Source organism: Elaeis guineensis, chromosome 13, assembly GCF_000442705.2.
Source record: "Elaeis guineensis isolate ETL-2024a chromosome 13, EG11, whole genome shotgun sequence".
NCBI classification, from domain to species: domain Eukaryota; kingdom Viridiplantae; phylum Streptophyta; class Magnoliopsida; order Arecales; family Arecaceae; genus Elaeis; species Elaeis guineensis.
The window spans coordinates 16969858-16993062 of NC_026005.2; the positions used below are offsets into that span (position 1 = coordinate 16969858).

Below are 23205 nucleotides of genomic sequence, written 5' to 3' on the forward strand. Positions count from 1 at the left end.
CCCGAAATTTTCTACTTGAAGCAATAAAGAGTGATGCAATAAATTTATCAAAGAAGGAACATGATCGAATTTCCCTTGTATGAATTGACGAACGTTCCATGTACAAATCCACATCAGTGTGTCTTTTTTGTGCTATCTGATTTTTTTTTGGGGAAATTTGTCGTCGCATCTGATTATTGAATATAGAAATGCTCTCTTATTGTTTTGTACATGGAAATTTGTGCTATCTGATTCTTGAATATAGAAACGCTCTCTTATTGTTTTATACATGGAAATTTGTGCTATCTGATTATTGAGTACAGAAATTTGGCCCACCCTCCCTGCAGCTAAATGCATCTTTCTTATTGTTTTGCTTCTCTTTCCCATTCATCAATGTGACCGTAAGCTGAAATTTTCTGTTGTTGGGCTCTATTGAGAGCTCTGTTATAGAGCATTTTGTATTCCTTAATTGAATAAAATGGGGATATAGCTTCCTGCTACCTCTTGTTCGCATCATTGGAAAAAAAAAAAGGGAAATGCTCACATCAAGGTAATGGAAGACATTCACTATAGTTCTTTATTTGTTTGGGACCTTATTTTTATCTTTTCTAAACTCTCTTATAATACAAAACAAAAAAACAAGATGATTGGCTTCCCAGTAAGTAGGCTATACCTTGTAATAAAAAAAAAAATGCTAAACATGTCTCAAGTATCCTTTATAATTGTCCTTATCATCCAACATCTTCTCGTCCCTATTAAGCAATTCATCGAACATGTAGCCTGCAGGCTTCTTCTCAGGGAATGCTGGTTGCCATTGGAATGGAAGAAAAGAAATTTGGCAACGTGCTTGACTGAAAAGTTTTGCATCATCTTGAAGTATATCACTCTATAAATGGTCCAAAGATGAGATTCTGGTGCACAACTTGCCCCTCTGTTTTTGTTACATCAAAAAAATTTGCATCTCCGTTAAAGGAAGAAAATACTTATAGCAGAAAATGACTACATGCTCCAGTAAACGCTAAAAGTAATCATCTTTCAAATTGGTTGTACAATCCATGGTTGACCTACCAAGAAATTTTCCATAGATAGGGCCATAAAAATATCCAACTAATTACATGATATAATATGATGGCTACATATTAATTCAAGAAAACATAATATCAATGCTAGGACTCAAAACAAAGCAGGTTGCATAGTGAAGCTGGTCTTGCAAGGCCTTCGAGAGTTGGGAGTCATCACATTCTAGCAGGATCCACGGTAGTGGTCTATTCAGGGAAGTTCATCATGCTCAGAGATGATCGACAATTCCGTGAGAGAAGAGTCCATGCAAGGCTGTCTGGTAGAGATTGGTTGCGATGAAGAAAAACAAGGTCTGGGTAGAATCTGCAGGCTATTGACATCACCTTCCAGCATCTCTGTAACTTTGCTCATCGAGGGACGACTAGATGACTTCATCTGAATGCACCACAAACCCACCATACATAGCTTTCTCTCCGCATCACCAATTTCTATACTGTTATTGATTTCGAGTTCTTTCCCCGGTGCAAGCTGATCATAGATCCTTGAAGGATAGTAAATCTGACTTGAATTCTCCACCCTTCGATCCACATTCCTCCTTCCTCCTGCAATCTCCAAGAGTAACATTCCAAAACTATAAACATCCGACTTATCAGAAATCACCCCAAAATTCCTAGATATCAGTTCAGGAGCTATATATCCTATCGTCCCTCTGGCAGCACTCATGGACACCAGGCCATATTCCTTCGGGTATAACTTTGCAAGTCCAAAATCCGAAATCTTTGGGGTGAAATTCTTGTCAAGAAGGATGTTCTGAGGCTTGATGTCGAAGTGTAGAATTTGCATATCACATCCACGATGGAGATAATCGATACCTCGAGCCACTCCTAGTGCTATATCATTGAGTTTATCCCAAGTGAAATATGAAGGACGATGTCTCGTTCCGCTTGGCGAGAAGATATACTTATCAAGTGAACCGTTGGGCATGTACTCATATACGAGAGCCCTCTTGGATCCCTCTGAACTGAAGCCAACAAGTTGCACTACATTTACGTGGTGAATCCTGCCAATTGTGGAGACCTCGTTGATGAATTCTTCTCCATCGCACTTGGAATTGCCCAACATCTTGATGGCGACCAGATGGTCACCAAGGAGTTTCCCTTTGAAGACGGACCCAAAACCCCCTTGTCCTATTTTTTCTTTGAAGTGGCTCGTTATTGCAATGATGTCGGTGTATGAATACCTCGTTGGTATTAGTGTTTGCTGGTTCCGCAGAAACTTCTCCACACTGTCGATGGATGCTCGTGTGCTCCAAAATTTGTGGGCAAGGAAAAGGTAAACCGCTAAAGGTGGAAATACAAGCCTGACTAGTATTGCCAGTACTGCAAAACAGAACGTCTTTAGTCGGTACTGCATAAGCAAGAAAAATGGTTTGTGATCGATGGATGGTCTTACTTATCCAGTGCTCCACCGTTAATGTTAAAATCCACAAGGCCTCTTGAATACGGGGAGGATAACTTCGAGTGTATCGATCGACGATGCAGGGTAATAAGAATATGCTGATTTCATAGGCAGCGAAAATCTGAGAGGGAGAGGGAAGTGATCCCTCGATGATCTCTAAATCACTGAAATCCCACCTGCATGACATGCGAAGATGAAGAAAACAAATTAGGAACATTCACCTCTAAGCTTGGGAAAGAGATCGAGAGTTTGAGGCTGGTCACCATAATTCGTCCAGACACTGCTGAAATGGGGTTCTCATAGGGAACCATTTAAAAACAAAGCCTTTCTGAAGGAGTTTGAAAACATCAGTCGTTGAATCCATTTCAGGAGAACCAGCCGTGGGAATCGCAGCCAGAAACCTGCAGGAAGGCTCAAGAAACTGCAACGAATTCGCGTGTTCTCCAACAACGACATAAGCAAATGTGTTGTTGTTGTGGCTCAGGCATGGGATGAACTGATACGTGTCGTTCTTAATCTGCCTCGTGCAACTCATGAAAGTAGCCCAGATATTTGACGAAGGATAAAAATTGAGTCGGGGCCACCCGGCTTGGTAAATATCATCATATGGAGAAAAAGGTGGAGAGGGAAGACCACAACGGCCACTTGCCAAGCCAAATTCAACTAAATTGATTGTGTGATCCTCATATGAAATTGCAGTAACGTAGTACCTGTTTGATTGGGTATTCCAGATAGTATTGTTACCTTCGCAACTGAGTTGGCACGATGGAAGACCACAACCTGCCGGATCATCTTTTAAACGAAAAGGGTATCTGATTCTTTGTAATCCACAGGAGGAAGAACAGCCTTTTTGCTTTGTGAGGCCCACAGGTAGTCTAATACTGAAGAAGAGGAGAAACGAAAGCACAGAACAGATGGATGAAACTTGGTGTGTGCCCATAATGGGATGGAGAGCAAGCTTCTTCCCCGCGGCCGAAATGGTTGGAAATGAGGCGAGCACAAGCATGTAACAAGAAGAAAAATAAAGATCCGCACCAGTCAAACTGACATCATTGGAAAAATTCCGAGCTCTTAGTTGATGGGGACGTAGGGAGCAACTGCAACCAGACATTTGGTAGCAACAGTGGCAATAGATGCCCAGAGGAGACCAACAGGCCAAGGGTGGTAGACTTTTGATAATGTGTTTTTTTTTTTGGTAAGTCGAACTATGAAATATATCCGTGATAATTAGAAAACAAAAAGTTTAAAAATTGAGGAGGGAGACACGCAAGAATTGGGAAAGATAGTTCCAATAGACAATGTTTTTCCACACTGGAACAATTGTGCTTCAATTTCCGATCGAGAAACAGAAAGTTCAAACGGGCGTGAAGACCTACAAAAAAAGTCATATTAAATGAAGTCCAAAAACTGAATAATCACTCTATAAAAGTCCGTAGGGTCTATAAAAATATCTATGAAGGTTCATTTCTTATAATAAAGTGAGTAGATATTATGTTGAGCACCTCCAAATCAGGCTCTTTTTAATCTTGTTTGAGTAATTAATGAAATATTGAGTATTTGTTCCTCATCATAATCAAAGTTGTTCTTTGATTATGCGAACAACCACCTATGCATCGCTATATGCATATATGCAATACCACAACATGGATCAGGTTCCATGATAATCGTGCAAGTAAGGGAAGATAAGCAAATTTAGATTAAAATTTGTTTGGATCATATTTTGATGAATTTTAGACTAAAGTAGGTTTTTGAGGAAAATTAAAGTAGATCTTATGAAATCTCAAGCCAATATTTATTTGTTTCTGTTGATTTCCGGAATTTAAGATTAGAAAAATAATTAGAGCTCATGACATCCTGGGTCATTGATCCCTGTTTTATGTTCACGGCACAACTGATTGATTCATCCCCAAACTCATTTGCTGTTGGTAGTCATTTTGGCCGAATTAATTGAAATAATAGAACTGGCTACACGGGAAGTTCATTTGCCCAGAATTTTGGTATGGCCAGTTGCGCTATATTCAACCTACATCTTAGATTTTCCATCAAAACGATCAAAAAATATCCTGCATGGCTTGGGATTAAACAAATTAGAATCAGGCATGCCTCTGTAAAGCTTTTCCAGAGTTTTATCCCAATTTAGTAAGGTTATAATAGTATTAGTACATCCCTCGAAAAGAGGGGAAAAAAAAATCTCAAAATCATAGGTCTGATATGTGACTGTCGGACACGTTAAAGGCGTTGAAGAGCTAAAGTCTGTCGGCAAGAGCCTAAGTAGAGGGACTTCATTGTGGAAAGTAGGTTGGTGATGTATCGATAGCCGCCCATCTCGATGCTTCTATCAAAATGTGATCGATCGCCTAAGATTTCTAATCAAGGAGGCACACCGACATCGTGTCACATAGGAAAGTGTATCACTCTTGTAGGAGTCTATGATCTAAATACATCCGAGGGTATTTCGTCTCAGGGAGGGACACCGGCATCATTTCCTATGAAAAAGTGCACCCCTATTGGAGGAGTCTATGATCTATATGCATCCAGGTGCATCGGCTCGCAAAAAGCATATTGCTGGAAGCTTTAACAATCTAAGGGCGTCACAACCACCCCACCCCCCTAAAACAAAAAATAAAATAAAAAAAAAAATAAAAATAAAAATAAAAAAATAAAGAGGCATAGTTAGAATGTTTTTTAGAGTTTTTTTTTTTTTGTATAAGTCTCTAAGTATTATATAGATTCTCATATATATTATCTGTTTTAACCCTAGAATCCTCACCAAATGGAGGGTCCAAATTCAACCAAATTCAATTATCAATATCATGATCAGCTGTGGTTAGTCCAAATGTTAATCTACTAGTCTATATGGACCATGGACTAAATATACCTTGATACCATTTGCAACAATTTAGATTTTTATCCAAAAATACTAAACAAAAGGTATTATTTGATTCTTTGACCCTATACAAATATTTAAGATTTTTCAAATGTATAACTATCATAAAACTAAATACATGCTCGCATGACTTTTCATATATTTGGGTCATTATAAATGGTGTTAGAAAGAATACAGTTTATGGCCTCCGTAGACTAAGATACATCATATTGGCCCATCTGGGCTAACTATAGGCCAATCTTGATTTTTTTTTTTTTTACTAGATTTAATCGAATTTGGATTCTTAGATCAATATGGATGCTAGGTTTCAAATGAGAGGAGTATGGAGAAAACTGTATGGGCATATATTTAGTTACATATGGACTGTGTATTAGAAAGATCTTTAGTAATGTAGGGCCAAAAAATCTGAATAATATTCTTTAACTAGCCACCAAGTAAGAATCAAATGATATTGATCTCTATGTTATCATACGTTCCCTTAAAAAAAATATATATCTCTATGTTTTCATATGAAATATCAATATAAAAAAAAGGAGGCATGCACTTTCTTTGCTTTTGGAAGAAAAATAAAAGATAGCTTTTGGCAGCATCAAAACAGAGGATAGATGAGTGTGTTGGGCAAACCCATGAAAATATTGAAAGCAAGATTCTTTCTCAACATCAAGACTTCTTATGTCAAAATGGAACCAATGTAAAACATGCCGCAACGTTATAGAGAACATAGAATGAGTCATAGGAGATGGGATTGGAAATTCCTCATCAAAATTTTTCAATTTTTTTTAAAGAAAACAATAGGTATAAAGCAAAGCCTAAAGGAATTTTAATAAACACGGCTACAAAAAAAAAAAAAGAAGACAAAAAAAAATAAATGAAGATTATAATAGTACTAATATATCCTTGACTCATTCTTCTAAAGAAAAGTCTCATTGCTCTAAAATCCTCAAATCACCTGTAAAGTGTTACATCAACAATAAAAAAGGATGGCTTAAAGTCTGATTTCTTATCTCCAGCTGATTTGGGTCTATTCAGAAATATGGTGTAGGATACTTTGCATTTCAAGTCTAACCTAGATGTGTTTAGAAAATCATAGTTCCGACAAGGAATATGTGGAAAGATAACATGATTGATCACATCTATCAAGTCTTATATTAGTAATTTGCCATGAAACTTTTTTTTTGCATAGGGATTAAGTCACTTTTATCTTGACTTTCGTGTCAACCTCCAAAATTTCAAAAGCTAACCATATGAAAGGCTGGAACCAACTTGAGTTGCTCCTCCAAATTTGTCCTTTATTGAAAGAATTGAATATTTTCTCTTATTTTATCCTATTCTTTTCCGCATTTGGATTTTGTGAACCACACTCTATTTTTTAAATATTTTTTTATACATTCTGTGTCTCTTGTTATCTCAAAAAGAGAATAGCATTGGAAAGTAAGTCATATCTATCCAGCTTCACACCATTAATTTGCTCTAAATTTTTCTTTCTTATTGAACAGCTAGTTAGTGTCACGTTGACTCTCACATCGATCTCGAAGAATTTTTAAAGCCAACTACATAAAAGGCTTGAAAGAATTGGATATGTCCTTGTAGCTTATCCCATTTCTTCTTGAGTTTAGAATGTGTGGACCACACTGTCATAATAGATCTACTCAAAAATTTATTCTTAGAGAATAGTAGGCATAGAGTGGCTAAACAAATTTTAAGAAAAAAAATTAAAAACAGTATAAGTAGAAGTAAAGAGAAGGAAATTGGAACATGAGGTTATCTATCCAGATTAACCGCACAAAAAAAAGTATCACAAAGTTAAGTCCTGATGAAACCAAGTCAGGAGTTATACTCGGGCCATGCAGATCCGAAAGAGGCAACATGTCTCTTGATGAAATCGAGCCGGGTTTTATATGTTGACACACATACAAGTTCGGACTAGATCAGGCTCGAGCCGAGCAGATCCAACTATTCTTCAATGGATAGCTCAAATTGTAGGCCCGCCTAGTTAGGCCCACCAAATTTATATTTTAGGCTATTTGAAATGCTTTAAGCTTGTGCAAGTTGTGCAGTATTTAAACAGATCAATTCTTGGCACACATCTTCTCAAATAGTTGAGAGATGCAATATCAGAATAAAGAATAGAAGGTAAAAGGGCTCGATGAACCTTGACATTATGGAAAGCAAGAATCTTTTTCAACATATCTTCCATTGATACCAAAATTGAACCAATCTTAAGCATGACACAACATTACAAAAATATAAAATAAGTTGTAGGAGATATCATAAAAATCTTCATTAAATTCTCTTTTTTTTTTAGGATAACAATAGGCAAAAAAAATACCTAAAGGAATTTTAATGAGTAGGGTTATCAAAAAAAAGGAGGAAAAAACAAAATAAATGAAGGCCACAGCACTAGTACACCCTTGACTCGTTCTTCTAAAGAAATATCTCGTACTCTAAAATCCTCACATCTCCTATCAGAAGTGTTGCATCAATAATTAAATAAGATGCCTAAAAGTCTAATTCTCCATATAGAATTGATTCGAGTTTGTCCAAAAATATTGTATAAGATGCTCTATATTTCCTCTCTAACCTAGTTGCACTCAGAAAATCTTAGCTTCGACAAGAATATGTGGAAAAATAACACGATGATCACATCTATCAAGCCTCATATAGCAATTGTCATGAAATTTTTTTTTTGCATAGGGAGCAAGTGCTTTTATCTTGAATCTTGCATCAACTTCCACTAAATTTCAAACGCTTACCGTATGAAAGGTTGAAACAAAACTTCTACCACCCCTCCAAATTTGTCTTTTATTGAAAGAATTGAACATTTTCTCCTATCTTATCCCATTACTTCTCTCATTTGGAATGTGTGGACTACAATTTATTTTTTTATTAATTTTTTTAGACACTTCGCATCTCTTCTTCTCTCAAAAAGAGAATAGTACTGAAAAGTAAGTATATCTATCAGCTTCACACCATTAATTTGCTATTAACTTTTCCTTCTTATTGAATAGCCAAGTCAGTATCATCTTGACTCCCGCATCAATCTTGAAAATTTTTAAAGCCAACCATATGAAAGGCTTGAAAAAATCAGACATATCCTACTATCTTAACGTCCCATTTCTTCTTGAATTTAGAATGTGTGGCCACACTTTCATTAATAGATCTACTCTTAAAACTTAGACAATAGTAGGTACTGAGTGGCTAAACAAACTTATTAAATTAAGAAAAAATAAAGCTAGTATAAGTAGAAGTAAGGAGAAAGAAATGGGAGCAGAATGTAGTCTTCTTAGACTAAGTGGAAGAAAAAGCCCCACTTAGTTAAATCCTGATGAAACCAAGCCGGAGGTTATATATAGATGCACACATAAGTTCTGGACTGGATAGGCCTTGGGCTGAGTGGACCTAAACTCCATGTAATAGGCGGGCTCAAATTATAGGCTCGATTGGCCCATTAGACTTAAAATTCAGTCTCTGGCATAGATTGTTCGTAATGCTCTAGGCTTGTGCAAGCCATCCAACATTGAAACAAGTCAAATCTGCGGGTGCATATCCACTCCAATAGTTGAGAGTATGGATATCAAAACAAAGAACTAATGGTGAAATGGTTGTGTGAAATCATGAAAGGATGGAAAGCAAGATTCTTCTTCAACATAGCTGTTGTTGATTCTAAAAAATAGAACTAATTTTAAGCGTGTCACAAAGTTACAGGAACACAAAATGAGCCATATAAGACAACATCAAAAATTCCATAGCAACAATAAGCATAAAAAAGCCTGAAGGAATTTTAATAAATAGGGTTGCAAAAAAGCAAAGAAGAGAAATAGAAAATAAATAAAGGCTACAACGTTAGGACATCCTTGACTCATTCTCCTAAAGAAAAGTCTTATAGCTCTAAAGTCTTTAGGCCCCCATCAAAATGTTGTATCACCAATAAAACAAGATGGCTATAAATGTTTGATTTTTTCATTTTTGGCTTGATTTGAGTTTGCTGGGCATTTGGAGCCAGAAATATTGCACAGGATGCTCCATGTTTTTGGTCTAACTTGGCTTTACTTAGAAAATCATAAATCTGATAAGGAATATCTGGAAAAGTGACACTAACGATCACATCTATCAAGCTCACACCAGCAATCTACTATAAACATTTCTTTTTATATTGGAGAGCAAGTCACTTTTATCTTGACTCTCATATTCACTTTAAGAAGTTTCGAAAGCTAACCGTGTGAATGTCTGAAACCAAATTTCTACTGCCCCTCCAAATATTTTTTTTGTTGGAAGAATTGAATATTTTTCTCATCTTATCCTATTTCTTCTTGCAATTGGAATGTGTGGATTGCACTTTATTTTCTAAAAATCATTTTAGACACTCTGTGCCTTTTGTTCTCTCAAAAAGAGAATAGCTCTTGAAGAGCAACCACATTTATTTACCATTGATGTGCATTTTCTATTGAAGAGTTATCATAATTGTCATCTTAATTCTTGCATCAACTTACTCAAAACAACCGTATGAGAGGCTGAGAGGATTGGACTTGTCTCCTAACTTGTCTTATTTCTTCCCGTATTTCATAATATACTGCTCTCAAAAATTTGTTTGAGATAATGGTAGCATATTGTGGCTAACCAAATTCTTAAAGAAAAAATAAACTGGTTAAATGTGAAAGAAAGAGAAGAAAATCGGAACTGGATGTAGTAGTCTACGGCTTATGGGATTGAAATTATATAACGCCATTGACCGCACCAGATTGGACTAGTAAGTGATTGACTCGGTCGTCGATCCACTGAAATGCGCGTAACCAGTGGTCTGCCTCAAATAGATAGTAAACAATGCTATCAGAAGACGTTCATACGGAATCTTCTCAGAGTCACTGAGCATTTGAAGAAATTATGGAAGTAAACAAAAAAAATGATGCAACTGAAAGCAAATTTATCTTTACAAGATCGGAAGGTAATTTCTATTCTACATCAAAATACATGCCATTTACACCCGTGTCATCTTATCCAAACCAAATGCTCGCACGAGTCCTCAACATGATGAAATGATGAGACGTAAACTTCAATAGCCAAAAATGTAATAGAGAGGAAAAAAAAAAAAAAAAAGATAAAAGAGGGAGACAGTAATGGGGCTTGTGCAGCTTGTAAATTGAGATTTTATCGATAACCATTTTTTTTTGGGGTCTAATTATTACTTGAACCAGGTCCAACGGAACACACCAAATCCCATGGTGTGGATAACACGCCACATTGTCCGTTGTATTTCACTAATTTCCGATTGCGCGTTATCCACCGTGCATATGCTCTGAGATTTGCCCATTTCTGTCGCTCTCCTTTCTCCCTGTTGATACTGGCGTTATTGTAGCTGCATGTTCGCATTTAAGAACATATGCTCATTGAACGAAACTACAAGAAGTAGATGTGTGTAGAAAAGTTTGAAGCCCAAACTATTTTGTTGTCCAAAATATGCCAGAAATCTTCTACTTGAAGTATTGAAGATTTTTGACATAAATTTATCAAAGAAGGAATGTGATCAAATATAACGCATCACTAAATGTTACATGGGTGTATAATTTTTATTCTTGGTATTCATTCCTTGTACGAATTCGATATACATTCCATTATTTATTCACATCCGTGTCTTTTTTGCGCTATCTGATTATGGAATAAAGAAATGTTCTCACTCAATTCTCACATTAAGGTAAGGGAAGCCATTAGCTAAGTTCTTTATTTCTTTTGGATCTTATTTTTATCTTTTCTAAACTCTTTTATCATAAAAAAAAAAAAAAAGCAAAAATGCGACATGTTTGGCTTCCTAGTATGTAGGCTATACCTTGTAATTAAAAAAAAAATGCTAAACAGTTTTAAAATAACCTTTATAATTGGCCTTATGACCCAACATCTTCTCGTCTCTGTTATGCAATTCATTGAATAGGTAGTCTGCGGGCTTCTTCCCAGAGAACGCTGGTTGCCATCAGAATAGAAGCAAAGAAAACTGAAAATTCAGCATCACCTTGAGGCATATCACTCTATAAATGGCCAAAGATGGGATATGCACAACTCGCATCTTTGATTTTGTTCCATCAAAAAACCTTGCACCTTTTTTATAGAAAGAAATATTTGTAGCAGAAAAAGAATACATGCTCCAGGATAAAACTTCTATTATCGGACTGACCATAGAAAGAATTATGGTCGGATCGTCATCACCTGCCATATCTCCGAATCACGCCGCATGTGCTTACATGCGCGTATTAAAATACTAAGTAAATAAGAATGGATAAATCCTAAGATATTTGAATAGTTTTGACAAACATCACATAACCTCTTAAAATTTATCCATTTCTATTTTCTTAGTATTTTAATGGGCGCGCATAAGCGCGTGGCATGCTTAGGAGATGTGACAGGCGATGACGATCCGACCATAATTCCTTTCATGATCGGTCCGACTATGCAAGTTTTATCCCTCCAGTAAAAGCCAAAGGATAATCATCTTTCAAATTGGTTTTACAATCCATGGTTGACCTACCAAGAAATTTTCCATAGATAGGGCCATAAAAATATCCAACTAATTACACGATATAATATGATGGCTACATATTAATTCAAGAAAACATAATATCAATGCTAGGACTCAAAATAAAGTAGGTTGCATTGTGAAACTGGTCTTGCAAGGCCTTCGAGAGTTGGGAGTCATCACATTCTAGCAGGATCCACGGTAGTGGTCTATTCAGGGAAGTTCATCATGCTCAGAGATGATCGACAATTCCGTGAGAGAAGAGTCCATGCAAGGCTGTCTGGTAGAGATTGGTTGCGATGAAGAAAAACAAGGTCTGGGTAGAATCTGCAGGCTATTGACATCACCTTCCAGCATCTCTGTAACTTTGCTCATCGAGGGACGACTAGATGACTTCATCTGAATGCACCACAAACCCACCATACATAGCTTTCTCTCCGCATCACCAATTTCTATACTGTTATTGATTTCGAGTTCTTTCCCCGGTGCAAGCTGATCATAGATCCTTGAAGGATAGTAAATCTGACTTGAATTCTCCACCCTTCGATCCACATTCCTCCTTCCTCCTGCCATCTCCAAGAGTAACATTCCAAAACTATAAACATCCGACTTATCAGAAATCACCCCAAAATTCCTAGATATCAGTTCAGGAGCTATATATCCTATCGTCCCTCTGGCAGCACTCATGGACACCAGGCCATATTCCTTCGGGTATAACTTTGCAAGTCCAAAATCTGAAATCTTTGGGGTGAAATTCTTGTCAAGAAGGATGTTCTGAGGCTTGATGTCGAAGTGTAGAATTTGCATATCACATCCACGATGTAGGTAATCGATACCTCGCGCCAGTCCTAGTGCTATATCATTGAGTTTATCCCAAGTGAAATCAAAAGGACGATGTCTCGTGCCGCTTGACGAGAAGATATACTTATCGAGTGAGCCATTGGGCATGTATTCATATGCAAGAGCCCTCTTGGATCCTTCTGAACTGAAGCCAACAAGTTGCACTACATTTACATGGTGAATCCTGCCAATTGTGGAGACCTCGTTGATGAATTCTTCCTCGTCGCACTTGGAATTGCCCAACATCTTGATGGCGACCAGATGGTCACCAAGGAGTTTCCCTTTGAAGACGGACCCAAAACTCCTTGTCCTATTTTTTCTTTGAAGTGGTTTGTGATGGCAACGATGTCATACCTCGTTGGTACAAGTGTTCGCTGGTTCCGCAGAAACCTCTCCACATCGTCGATGGATGCTCGTGTGCTCCAAAATTTGTAGGCAAGGAAAAGGTGCAAATGCAAGCCTGCCTAGCATTGCCAGTGCTGCAAAACAGACGTGTTTAGCTGGTACGGTGTATACAAGCAAGAAAAATGGTTTGTGATCGATGGATGGTCTTACTTATCAAGTGCTCCACCGTTAATGTTAAAATCCACAAGGCTACTCGAATACGGGGAGGATTACTTCGAGTGTATGGATCGACGATGCAGGGTAAGAAGAATATGCTCATTTCATAGGCAGCGAACATCCCAGCGGGAATTTCCTTTGCCTTTAAATCACGGAACTGCCACCTTAAATAACGGACCTGCCACCTGTATGACATGCGAAGATGTAGAAAACAAATTAGGAACATTCACCTCTAAGCTTGGGAAAGAGATCGAGAGTTTGAGGCTGGTCACCGTAATTCGTCCAGACAGTACTGGAATGGGGTTCATAGGTAACCATGAAAGAACAAAGCCTTTCTGAAGGAGTTTGAAAACATCAGTCGTTGAATCCATTTCAGGAGAACCAGCCGTGGGAATCGCAGCCAGAAACCTGCAGGAAGGCTCAAGAAACTGCAACGAATTTGCGTCTTCTCCAACAACGACATAAGCAAATGTGTTGTTGTTATGGCTCAGGTAAGGGATGAACTGATACGTGTCGTTCTTAATCTGCCTCGTGCAATTCATGAAAGTAGCCCAATTACTCGGATATGCTAACCAGTACGGGAATGATAACCAAAAGTCATCGTCAGAATTTTCAGAATCATCCAGCTCAAATGGCGAAGATCGAGTGGGAAGACCACAACGGCCACTTGCCAAGCCAAAATCAACAACATTGATTGTTTGTTGGTCATATGAAATTTCAGTGACATAATATCTTGTTTTCTTGAGAAAATGGAAGGCTAAGCCATCGTCAGCATAATAGAAGTTGGCTGATTGGATATCCAAGATAGTTTTGTTACCTTCGCAAATGAGTTGGTACCATGATGAATGACCACAACGTGCTGGATCATCATTTAAACGAAAAGGGTAGCTGATATTTTGCCGTCCGCAGGAGGAAGAACAACCTTTTCGCTCTGCGAGGCCCATAGCTAGTCTAATACTGAAGAAAAGGAGAAACGAAAGCACAGAACAGATGGATGAAACTTGGTGTGTGCCCCTAACGGGATGGAGAGCAAACTTCTTCTCCACGGCCGAAATGGTTGGAAATGAGGCGAGCACAAGCATGTCTAAACAAGAAGAAGAATAAAGATCCGCACCAGTCAAACTGACATCATTGGAAAAATTCCGAGCTCCTAGTTGATGGGGACGTAGGGAGCAACTGAAACCAGACATTTGGTAGCAACAGTGGCAATAGATGCCCAGAGGAGACTAACAGGCTCCTTGTAATCTTGTTTGAGTAATTAATGAAATATTGAGTATTGTTCCTTAACATTATCAAACTTGTTCTTTGATTATGAGAACAACCACCCTATGCATCACTATATGCATATATGCAATACCAGAACATGGATCATGTTCCATGATAATCATGCAAGTAAGGCGAGATAAGCAAATTTAGATTAAAATTTGTTTGGATCATATTTTGATGAATTTTAGACTAAAGTAGGTTTTTTGAGGAAAATTAAAGTAGATTTTACGAAATCTCAGGCCAATATTTATTTGTTTTCGTTGATTTTCAGAATTTAAGATTAGAAAAATAATTAGAGCTCATGACCTCCTGGGTCATTGATCCCTGTTTTGTGTTCACGGCACAACTAATTAATTCATCCCCAAACTCATTTGCTGTTGGGACTCATTTTGGCCGAATTAATTGACATAATACAACTGGGTACAGGGGAAGTACATTTGCCCAGAATTTTGTTATGGCCGGTGGTGCTTTATTCAACCTACATCTTAGATTTTTCCGTCAAAATGATCAAAGAGTATCCTCCATGGCTTGGGATTAAACAAACTAGAATCAGGCATGCGTCTGTAAAGCTTTTCCGGAGTTTTATCCCAATTTAGTAAGGTCACAATAGCATTAGTACATTCCCTCAAAAAGAGGGGGGGAGAAAATCTCAAAATTATAGATTTGATATGTGACTGCCGGATGCGTTGAAAGCGTTGAAGAGCTGAAGTCCATCGCCAAGAGCCTCAGTAGAGGTACTTCATTGTGGAAAGTAGATTAGTGATGTATCGATGGCCGCTCATCGTGATGCTTTTGTCGGAGTGTGATCGATCGTCTAAGATTTCTAATCAGGGAGAGACACCGGCATCGTGTCACATGGAAAAGTGTATCACCCATGTAAGAGTCTATGATCTAAATACATCCGATGGTATTTCGACTCAGGGAGGGACACCGGCATTTCCCATGAAAAAGTGCAACCCGATTGGAAGAATCAATGAAGATCATCTCCATTTGTGTTTTTGGTCCAGTCCACCATCAGAAGCCAATAATTGCCATCAACATCATGAAGCACACCTAAAAGAACCTTAAAGCATCTTCTTGTACCATCAAGTGTTCGTTGAAACTCCGGTAGGCCACATTAATTGAAGCCTTCTCTTGGGTGTCTCCGGCAGAAAGCATGTTGCTGGAAGCTCTAACAATCTAAGACGTCCTCCACACCACCGCCCCCCCCCCCCCCCCGCGCCCCACATTCCACCCACACCACCGCACCCCCGCGCCCCCCCCCCCCCCCCGCCCGCAAAAAAAAAAGCCTAGGTAGAATGTCCTTTTAGAGCCTTTTTTTTTTTTTTTTTTTATTTGTATAAGTCTCCAAGTATGTGCATAGGCTCTCATATGTCCTCCATTTTAGCTCTAGAATCCTCGCTTAGCAGAGAGTCCAAATTCAAATAAATCCAATTAACAATATCATGATCAGCTGTGGTTAGTCCAAATATTAATCCAAATGACCCCATACTATATTATCTACTAGTATATATGGACCATGGACTAAATAAACGCTGACACCATTTACAACAATTCAGTTTTTTATCCAAAAATACTAATTGAAAGGTATTATTTGTGTCATGATAAATGGCATTAGAAAGAATGCAGTTCATGGCCTATGCAGGCTAGGATACATCATATTGGCCAATTTGGACTAACTATAGGCCAATCTTGATATTTTTTTTACTAGATTTAATTAAATTTGAATTTTTAGCCTAATAAGGATGCTAGGTTTCAAATGAGAGGATTATGGAGGAAACCGTATGGGTGTGTATTTAGTTTCATATGGATTATATGCTAGAAAGATCTTTAGTGATGCAGGGACAAGAAATCTGAATAATATTCTTTGACTAGCCACCAAGCAAGAATCAAACGATATTAACCTCTATATTCTCATACGTTTCCTTTAAAAAAAAAAAAATCTACGTCATCATATGAAATATCAATATAAAAAAAAGAGGCACTTTTTTTACTTTTGGAAGGAAAATAAAAGATAGCTATTGACGGCATCAAAATAGAGAATTGACAAGTATGTTGGGCAAACCCATGAAAGTATTGAAAGCAAGATTCTTTCTCAACATCAAGACTGCTTATATCAAAATGAAACTAATGTGAAGCATGCCGCAATGTCAAAGAGAATATAGGATGAGTCATAGGAGACGGGATTGGAAACTCCACATCAAATTTTTTTCAATTTTTTTTAAAGAAAACAATAGGTATAAAACAAAGCCCAAAGAAATTTTAATAAGCATGGGTACAAAGAAAGAAAGAAGAGAAAAAAAAATAAATGAAGGTTACAATAGTACTAGTACACCCTTGACTCATTCTTCTAAAGAAAAGTCTCATAGCTCTAAAGTCCTCAAGTCACCCATGAAGTGTTACATCAACAATAAAACAGGATGCCTTAAAGTCTGATTTCTTATCTCGAGCTTGATTTGAGTCCATCCAGAAATACAGTGTAGGATGCTCTGTATTTCAAGTCTAACCTAAATGCACTTAGAAAATCATAACTCGGACTAGGAATATAGAAAAATAGCATGACTAGTCACATCTATCAAGTCTCATAATAGTAATTTGCTATGAACTTTCCTTTTGCACAAGGATTAAGTCACTTTTATCTTGACTCTCACGTCAACCTTCAAAAGTTTTAAAAGCTAACCATATGAAAGGCTGAAACCAAACTTCAGCAGCCCCTTCGAATTTATCTTTTATTGAAAGAATTGAATATTTTCTCTTATTTTATCTCATTCTTTCCTGCATTTGGATTGTGTGAACCACACTTCATTTTTTTAATAATTTTTTTTAGACACTTTGTGCCTCATCCTCTCAAAAAGAGAATAACACTTGAAAGGTAAGTCATATCTATCCAGCTTCATATCATTAATTTGCTATGAATTTTTTTTTCTTACTGAACAGCTAGTTAGTGTCATCTTGACTCTCACATCAATCTGAAAGAATTTTTAAAGCCAACCACATAAAAGGCTTGAAAGAATTAGACATGTCCTCCTAGCTTGTCCCATTTTTCTTGAATTTAGAACGTGTGGACCACACTTTTATAATAGATCTACTCCAAAATTTGTTCTTAGAGAATAGTAGGCACAGAGTGGCTAAACAAATTTTAAGAAAAAAATTAAAGCCGGTACAAGTAGAAGTAAAGAGAAGAAAATTGGAATAGGAGGTTGTACATCTAGATTAACCGCACAAAAAAAACCATCACGAAGTTAAAGTCCTAATGAAACCAAATCAGGGGTTATACTCGGGCCATGCAGATCCAAAAAAAGCTACACATCTCTTGATAAAATCGAGCTGGGGTTTATATATTGACGCACATATAAGTTTCGGACAAGTTCAAGCTCGGGCCAAGCAGATCCAACTATCATTCAATGGGGAGCTCAAATTGTAGGCCTAGTTAGGCCCACCAAACTAATATTTCAGGCTTATTTGAAATGCTCTAAGCTTGGGCAAATTGTGCAACATTTAAATAGATAAATTTTTAGCATGCATATCTTCTCAAATAGTTAAGAGTATGAGACATCAAAACAAAGAATAGAAGGTAAAGGGACTTAGTGAACCCCTAAAATAATGGACAATAAGAATCTTTAAAACATAGCTTCCGTTGATTCCAAAATTAAATTAATCTTAATTAGAAAGAACATAGAATAAGTTGTAAGAGATATCATCAAATTCCTCTTTTTTTTTTTTCTAGATAACAATAGGCAAAAAAAATGCCTAAAGAAATTTTAATGAGGAGGATTACACAAAAAAAAAAAATAAATAAATAAATAAAGGGCACAACACTAGTACACCCTTGACTTATTCTTCTAAAGAAAAGTCTTATATCTCTAAAATCTTCACGTCTCCCATCAGAAGTGTTGCATCAACAATTAAATAAGATGCCTAAAAGTCTAATTCTTCATCTCAGAATTGATTTGAGTTTGTCAAGAAATATCACATAAGATGCTCTGTATTTCCTCTCTAACCTAGTTGCACTCAGAAAATCATAGCTCCGACAAGGAATATGTGGAAAAATAATACGACCGGTCAAATCTATCAAGCCTCACATCAGCAATTTGTCATGAAATTTTTCTTTTGCATAGAGAGCAAGTCACTTTTATCTTGAGTCTTGCGTCAACTTTCAATAAATTTCAAACACTTACCATATGAAAGATTGAAACCAAACTTCTGCCACCCCTCCAAATTTGTCTTTTGTTCAAAGAATTGAATATTTTCTCCTATCTTATCCCATTTCTTCTCTCATTTGGAATGTGTGGACCATTATTTATTTTTTTAATTAATTTTTCTAGACACTCCGTACCTCTTCTTTTCTCGAAAAGAGAATAGCACTTGAAAAGCAAGTATGTCCATCCAACTTCACACCATTAATTTGCTATTAACTTTTCCTTATTGAATAACCAAGTTAGTATCATGTTGACTCTCGCATCAATTTTGAAAAATTCTTAAAGCCAACCATATGAAAGGCTTGAAAGAATCGGATATATCCTACTATCTTGTTCCAGTTCTTCTTAAATTTAGAATGTGTGGACCACACTTTCATAATAGATCTACTCTCAAAACTTATTCTTACAGCATAGTAGGCACCGAGTGGCTAAACAAACTTATTAAATTAAGAAAACAATAAAGCTAGTATAAGTAGAAGTAAAGAGAAAGAAATGGGGAGCATGATGCAATCCTCTCAGACTAAGTGGAAGAAAAAACACCACTCAGTTAAGTCCTGATGAAACCAAGCCGGGGGTTATATATAGATGCACACATAAGTTTTGGATCGGATAGGACTTGGGCTGAGTGGATCTAAACTCCATATAATGGGTGGGCTCAAATTGTAGACCCGATTTGGTCCATTAGACTTAAAATTTAGTCTCAGGCGTAGATCCGTTCGGAATGCTCTAGGCTTGGGCAAGCCGTTCAACATTTAAATAAGTCAATTCTTAGGGTGCATATCTACTCCAATAGTTGAGAGTATAGGGTATCAAAACAAAGAACTGATGGTGAAAGGATTGTGTGAAACCATAAAAGGATGGAAAGCAAGATTCTTCTTCAACATAGTTGTTGTTGATTCCAAAATGGAACTAATTTTAAGCATGTCACAATGTTATAGAGAATACAAAATGAGCCATTCAAGATAACATCAGAAATTCCACAACACAATAGGCATAAAAAAGCCTGCAGAAAATTTTAATAAATAGGGTTGCAAAAAAGCAAAGAAGAGAAACAGAAAATAAACAAAAGCTGCAACATTAGGACACCCTTGACTCATTCTCCTAAAATAAAGTCTCATAACTCTAAAGTCTTCAGGCTCTCATCAGAAATATTGCATCAACAATAAAACAAGATGGTTATAAATATTTGATTTTTCCCATCTTTGGCTTGATTTGTGCTTGTTGGGCATTTGGAGTTAGAAATATTGCACAGGATGCTCAGTGTTTTTGGTCTAACCTGGCTACGTTTAGAAAATCATAAATCTGATAAGGAAGATCTAGAAAAGTGACATTGCTAGTCACGTCTATCTAGCCTCACACTAGTAATCTGCTGTGAATATTTCTTTTTATATTAGAGAGCAAATCACTTTTATTTTGACTCCCGTGTTCACTTTCAAGAAATTTCAATAGCTAACCACATGAATGGTAGAGATTAAATTTCTACTGCCCCTCCAAATTTTTTCTTTGTTGGAAGAATTGAATATTTTTCTCCATCTTATCCTATTTCTTCTTGCAATTAGAATGTGTGGATCACACTTTATTTTCTAAAAATCTTTTTAAACACTCCATGCTTCTTGTTCTCTCAAAAAGAAAGTAGCTTTGAAGAGCAAGCCACATCTATCACAACATTGATTTGCCATTTTTCTATTGAAGAGTTAGTCATTGTCATCTTGACTCTGTGTTAACTCGCTCAAAGCAACCATATGAGAGACTTGAAAGGATTGATACTTGTCCTCCTATCTTGTCTTATTTCTTCTCGTATTTCATAATAGACCTGCTCTCAAAAATTTGTTTTGAGATAATGGTAGGCATAGTGTGGCTAAACAAATTCTTTAAAGAAAAAAATAAGCTGGTTAAATGAGACAGAAAGAGAAAAAAATTGGGAACTGGATGTAGTAGTCCTTCCAGACTCAGTGGAAAAAAACAAAAAGGCGCAACGTGGTTAATTCCTGATAAAACCAAGCACCTGGATCCTTATTCTTTTATAAAATAGGTAAAACCGCTTCATTTTCTTAATATACAATACTTGGTGCTGAAACCCTTAAGCCATGTCAAAACAAACTCACATGGTTTCCCCATCCAACAACACTCGAAACAAAAAGATGAAAAAAAAAATCCCCAAAGCCTGAGCAGTCTCTTGTATACCGATTAATTCTTATACGTTCATCCCCAAGGTGAGGCCACCTGATTAGGTTAAACAACTTGGTTAAGGATCTAGACTAAGAGGTAGCTCAATGGAGATAGATCAATAGAGAATAATCCTATGATAAATGGGAATCAGAACCTCAGGGATTGGAGAATTAATCATGGGTTGTTCGAATACTATCTATGACAGCTCTTTGGTTTTTTTTTTTTTTTTTTGGTGAACGTGAGTCTTCATTTGAAGACATCTAAAATAGGGAATCCAAGTTTGACATGTCGCGGTGGTTAATTAGTAGGTCCTCCATAATGTAAGATAGGATAAATTGTAGACTTTTAGCTGGCCTTAGAGATCCTTGAGTTAAAGGGTTTAATTTTTGAAATGGTTGTGATGATTTGTTAAAATTTACTGCCATGATTGCTTATTTACTGAAGTTAATCGAGACTTCTATATACGGTATTGTTTTCAAAACGAGTCTAGTAGTTTGGGGAATTCAACTGATTTGGAATACCCAAGAAAACCATGAAGATAAGGAAAAGAGGCAATAAACAACGGGATGTGTATTGTATATTTATTTCTCAATGATGTTTTTGGTAAATAGTTGTGAAGAGAGGAATTAATATATTCTACTCAAATAATGTGATATAAATAACCATAATCTCGTTAGTCCGCTACATTTATAATTTAATAATATGGAATATGCCTTGAGTTTATAAGATCTAGAGAGGCAAAAAAGAATCCTTTTTCAAAGCAGAGCGGGAGCATAGTGCAATGAGTGAAATGATGTACTCTAATTTAAGTCCAAATCAACTTACTCTATTAAATATATAAAATTAAAAAAATAAAATAAAATTGAGTATTTTGAGATCCAATATATTAAGAGCTAGAGTTTGAAACAAAATCTTGGACTCTATAATTTCCAATTCTTTAGCTCAACATACCAAACTACATAAATATTATTCATCCCTATTATTTTTCTTTTTCTTTTTGTTTTATTATTCTTCCTGTTTATCGTAACAAATGTCAAGATTTTGTATTGGCCACGGTTTATTATGCGAGGCTAGCTGGCCTAGGGTAGTGTAAATACAATTCTTTCACCGGTTCTAGCGTTATATCATGTGTTGTCTCCAAAATTAACTAGTTGGTCATTATATTATTAGAAATTTATCGAGCCTTCCCACGGAAGAAGCAAACGCTCTCATCACCTTCTATCGTAAGGCTTACCAGCAGAGTGGGGTACATGGGAGAGAGAGCAGTGCAAACAATACAAATATTATTCAGACTAGGGAAAGTGAAGATAATAAAATTCATGAAAGTAATAGGCACAAGTACTTAATCAGTATTTTTTCGAAAAAACGTCTTTCATATTGTGTAGCAAATTAAAAAAAAAAATTCAGAAACAAGGTCAAGCAAGGTTCCATAATTTTGCATGCATAAAACAGGATGCACAATGCCATGTATTTATTGCAAAAAGAAATACAATCTGATAGACCCGTGCTTTTGTCAGGGAAAGTCATAATGCTCTGAAATGATTGATAATCCAGTGGACAGTGAGTTGGTGCAAGTCTGTCTCGTAGACTTTGGCTGTGGTGAGCAAAAACAAGGCCTAGGTGGCATTTGCATGTTATCTTTATCCTCTTCGAGCATCTCAACAATTTTGCTCATGGGGGCGATTAGTTAGTTGACTTCATCTAAATGCACCATAAACCCACTTTAGATAGCTTGCTTTCCACTTCGCTAATCTCCACGATGTTTCCAGTTTCGAGCCCTTCTTGTTGAGTGAGCTGATCATATATCCATGAGGGGTGGTAAATCTGACTTGAGTTCTCCACTCTTGGATCCACATTCCTTCTCCCCCCTGCCATCTCCATTAGCAACATTCCAAACCTATAAACATCAGATTTGTTAGATATAACCCCAAAGTTCCTCGACATTAATTCAGGAGCGATGTATCCTATTGTCCCTCTGGCAGCACTAACGGACACTTGGCTATGATCCTTCGGATACAACTTTGCAAGCCCAAAATCTGCTATCTTTGGGATGAAATTATGGTCCAGGAGAATGTTGCGGGGCTTGATCTCAAAGTGTAGAATTTGCATATTACATCTCCGATGGAGGTAATTGATGCCTCAAGCCACTCTTAGGGCTACATCAACGAGTTTATCCCAAGTGAAGGGATGATTGTTAAAATGTAATGTTTGTTCTTTTAATTTCTAAGTTATGTGAATTTTTGGTTTAGTTGTATGTTGGGTTTATGTATGGGCTCATATATGGTTGGGCTCATGTTATCATAGTGGTTTATGTATTGATGTAT

At 36.8% G+C, this 23205-nt stretch overlaps 2 protein-coding genes and 1 pseudogene across 2 annotated transcripts; all 3 read right to left on the reverse strand.

Moving 5' to 3' along the window:
* Positions 1–998: 998 nt before the first annotated feature.
* Positions 999–3583, reverse strand: LOC140853383 (rust resistance kinase Lr10-like). Its single transcript, XM_073247941.1, has 3 exons — positions 2721–3583; positions 2452–2633; positions 999–2378 (listed from the first exon to the last, which is right to left on the reverse strand). Exons 1-3 carry the CDS (start codon positions 3566–3568, stop codon positions 1249–1251), a joined length of 2160 nt encoding a protein of 719 aa, XP_073104042.1. The 5' UTR covers positions 3569–3583; the 3' UTR covers positions 999–1248.
* An 8218-nt stretch (positions 3584–11801) lies between these two features.
* On the reverse strand, positions 11802–13157 carry LOC140853469 (rust resistance kinase Lr10-like; annotated as a pseudogene).
* LOC140853470 (uncharacterized) lies at positions 13029–14325 on the reverse strand. Its single transcript, XM_073248188.1, has 3 exons — positions 13520–14325; positions 13242–13432; positions 13029–13165 (listed from the first exon to the last, which is right to left on the reverse strand). Exons 1-2 carry the CDS (start codon positions 14189–14191, stop codon positions 13397–13399), a joined length of 708 nt encoding a protein of 235 aa, XP_073104289.1. The 5' UTR covers positions 14192–14325; the 3' UTR covers positions 13029–13165; positions 13242–13396.
* Positions 14326–23205: the final 8880 nt, after the last annotated feature.

Bases quoted from the DNA above. Each gene is read 5' to 3' on its own strand.
- LOC140853383 (XM_073247941.1), bottom strand. From the start codon at position 3,568: ATGTCTGGTTGCAGTTGCTCCCTACGTCCCCATCAACTAAGAGCTCGG. The intron at 2,634-2,720 runs GTGACCAGCCTC...CATGTCATGCAG, and splicing joins CAGTGTCTGGACGAATTATG to GTGGGATTTCAGTGATTTAG. The intron at 2,379-2,451 runs GTAAGACCATCC...TCTGTTTTGCAG, and splicing joins AACGGTGGAGCACTGGATAA to TACTGGCAATACTAGTCAGG.
- LOC140853470 (XM_073248188.1), bottom strand. From the start codon at position 14,191: ATGGGCCTCGCAGAGCGAAAAGGTTGTTCTTCCTCCTGCGGACGGCAA. The intron at 13,433-13,519 runs GTGACCAGCCTC...CATGTCATACAG, and splicing joins TACTGTCTGGACGAATTACG to GTGGCAGGTCCGTTATTTAA.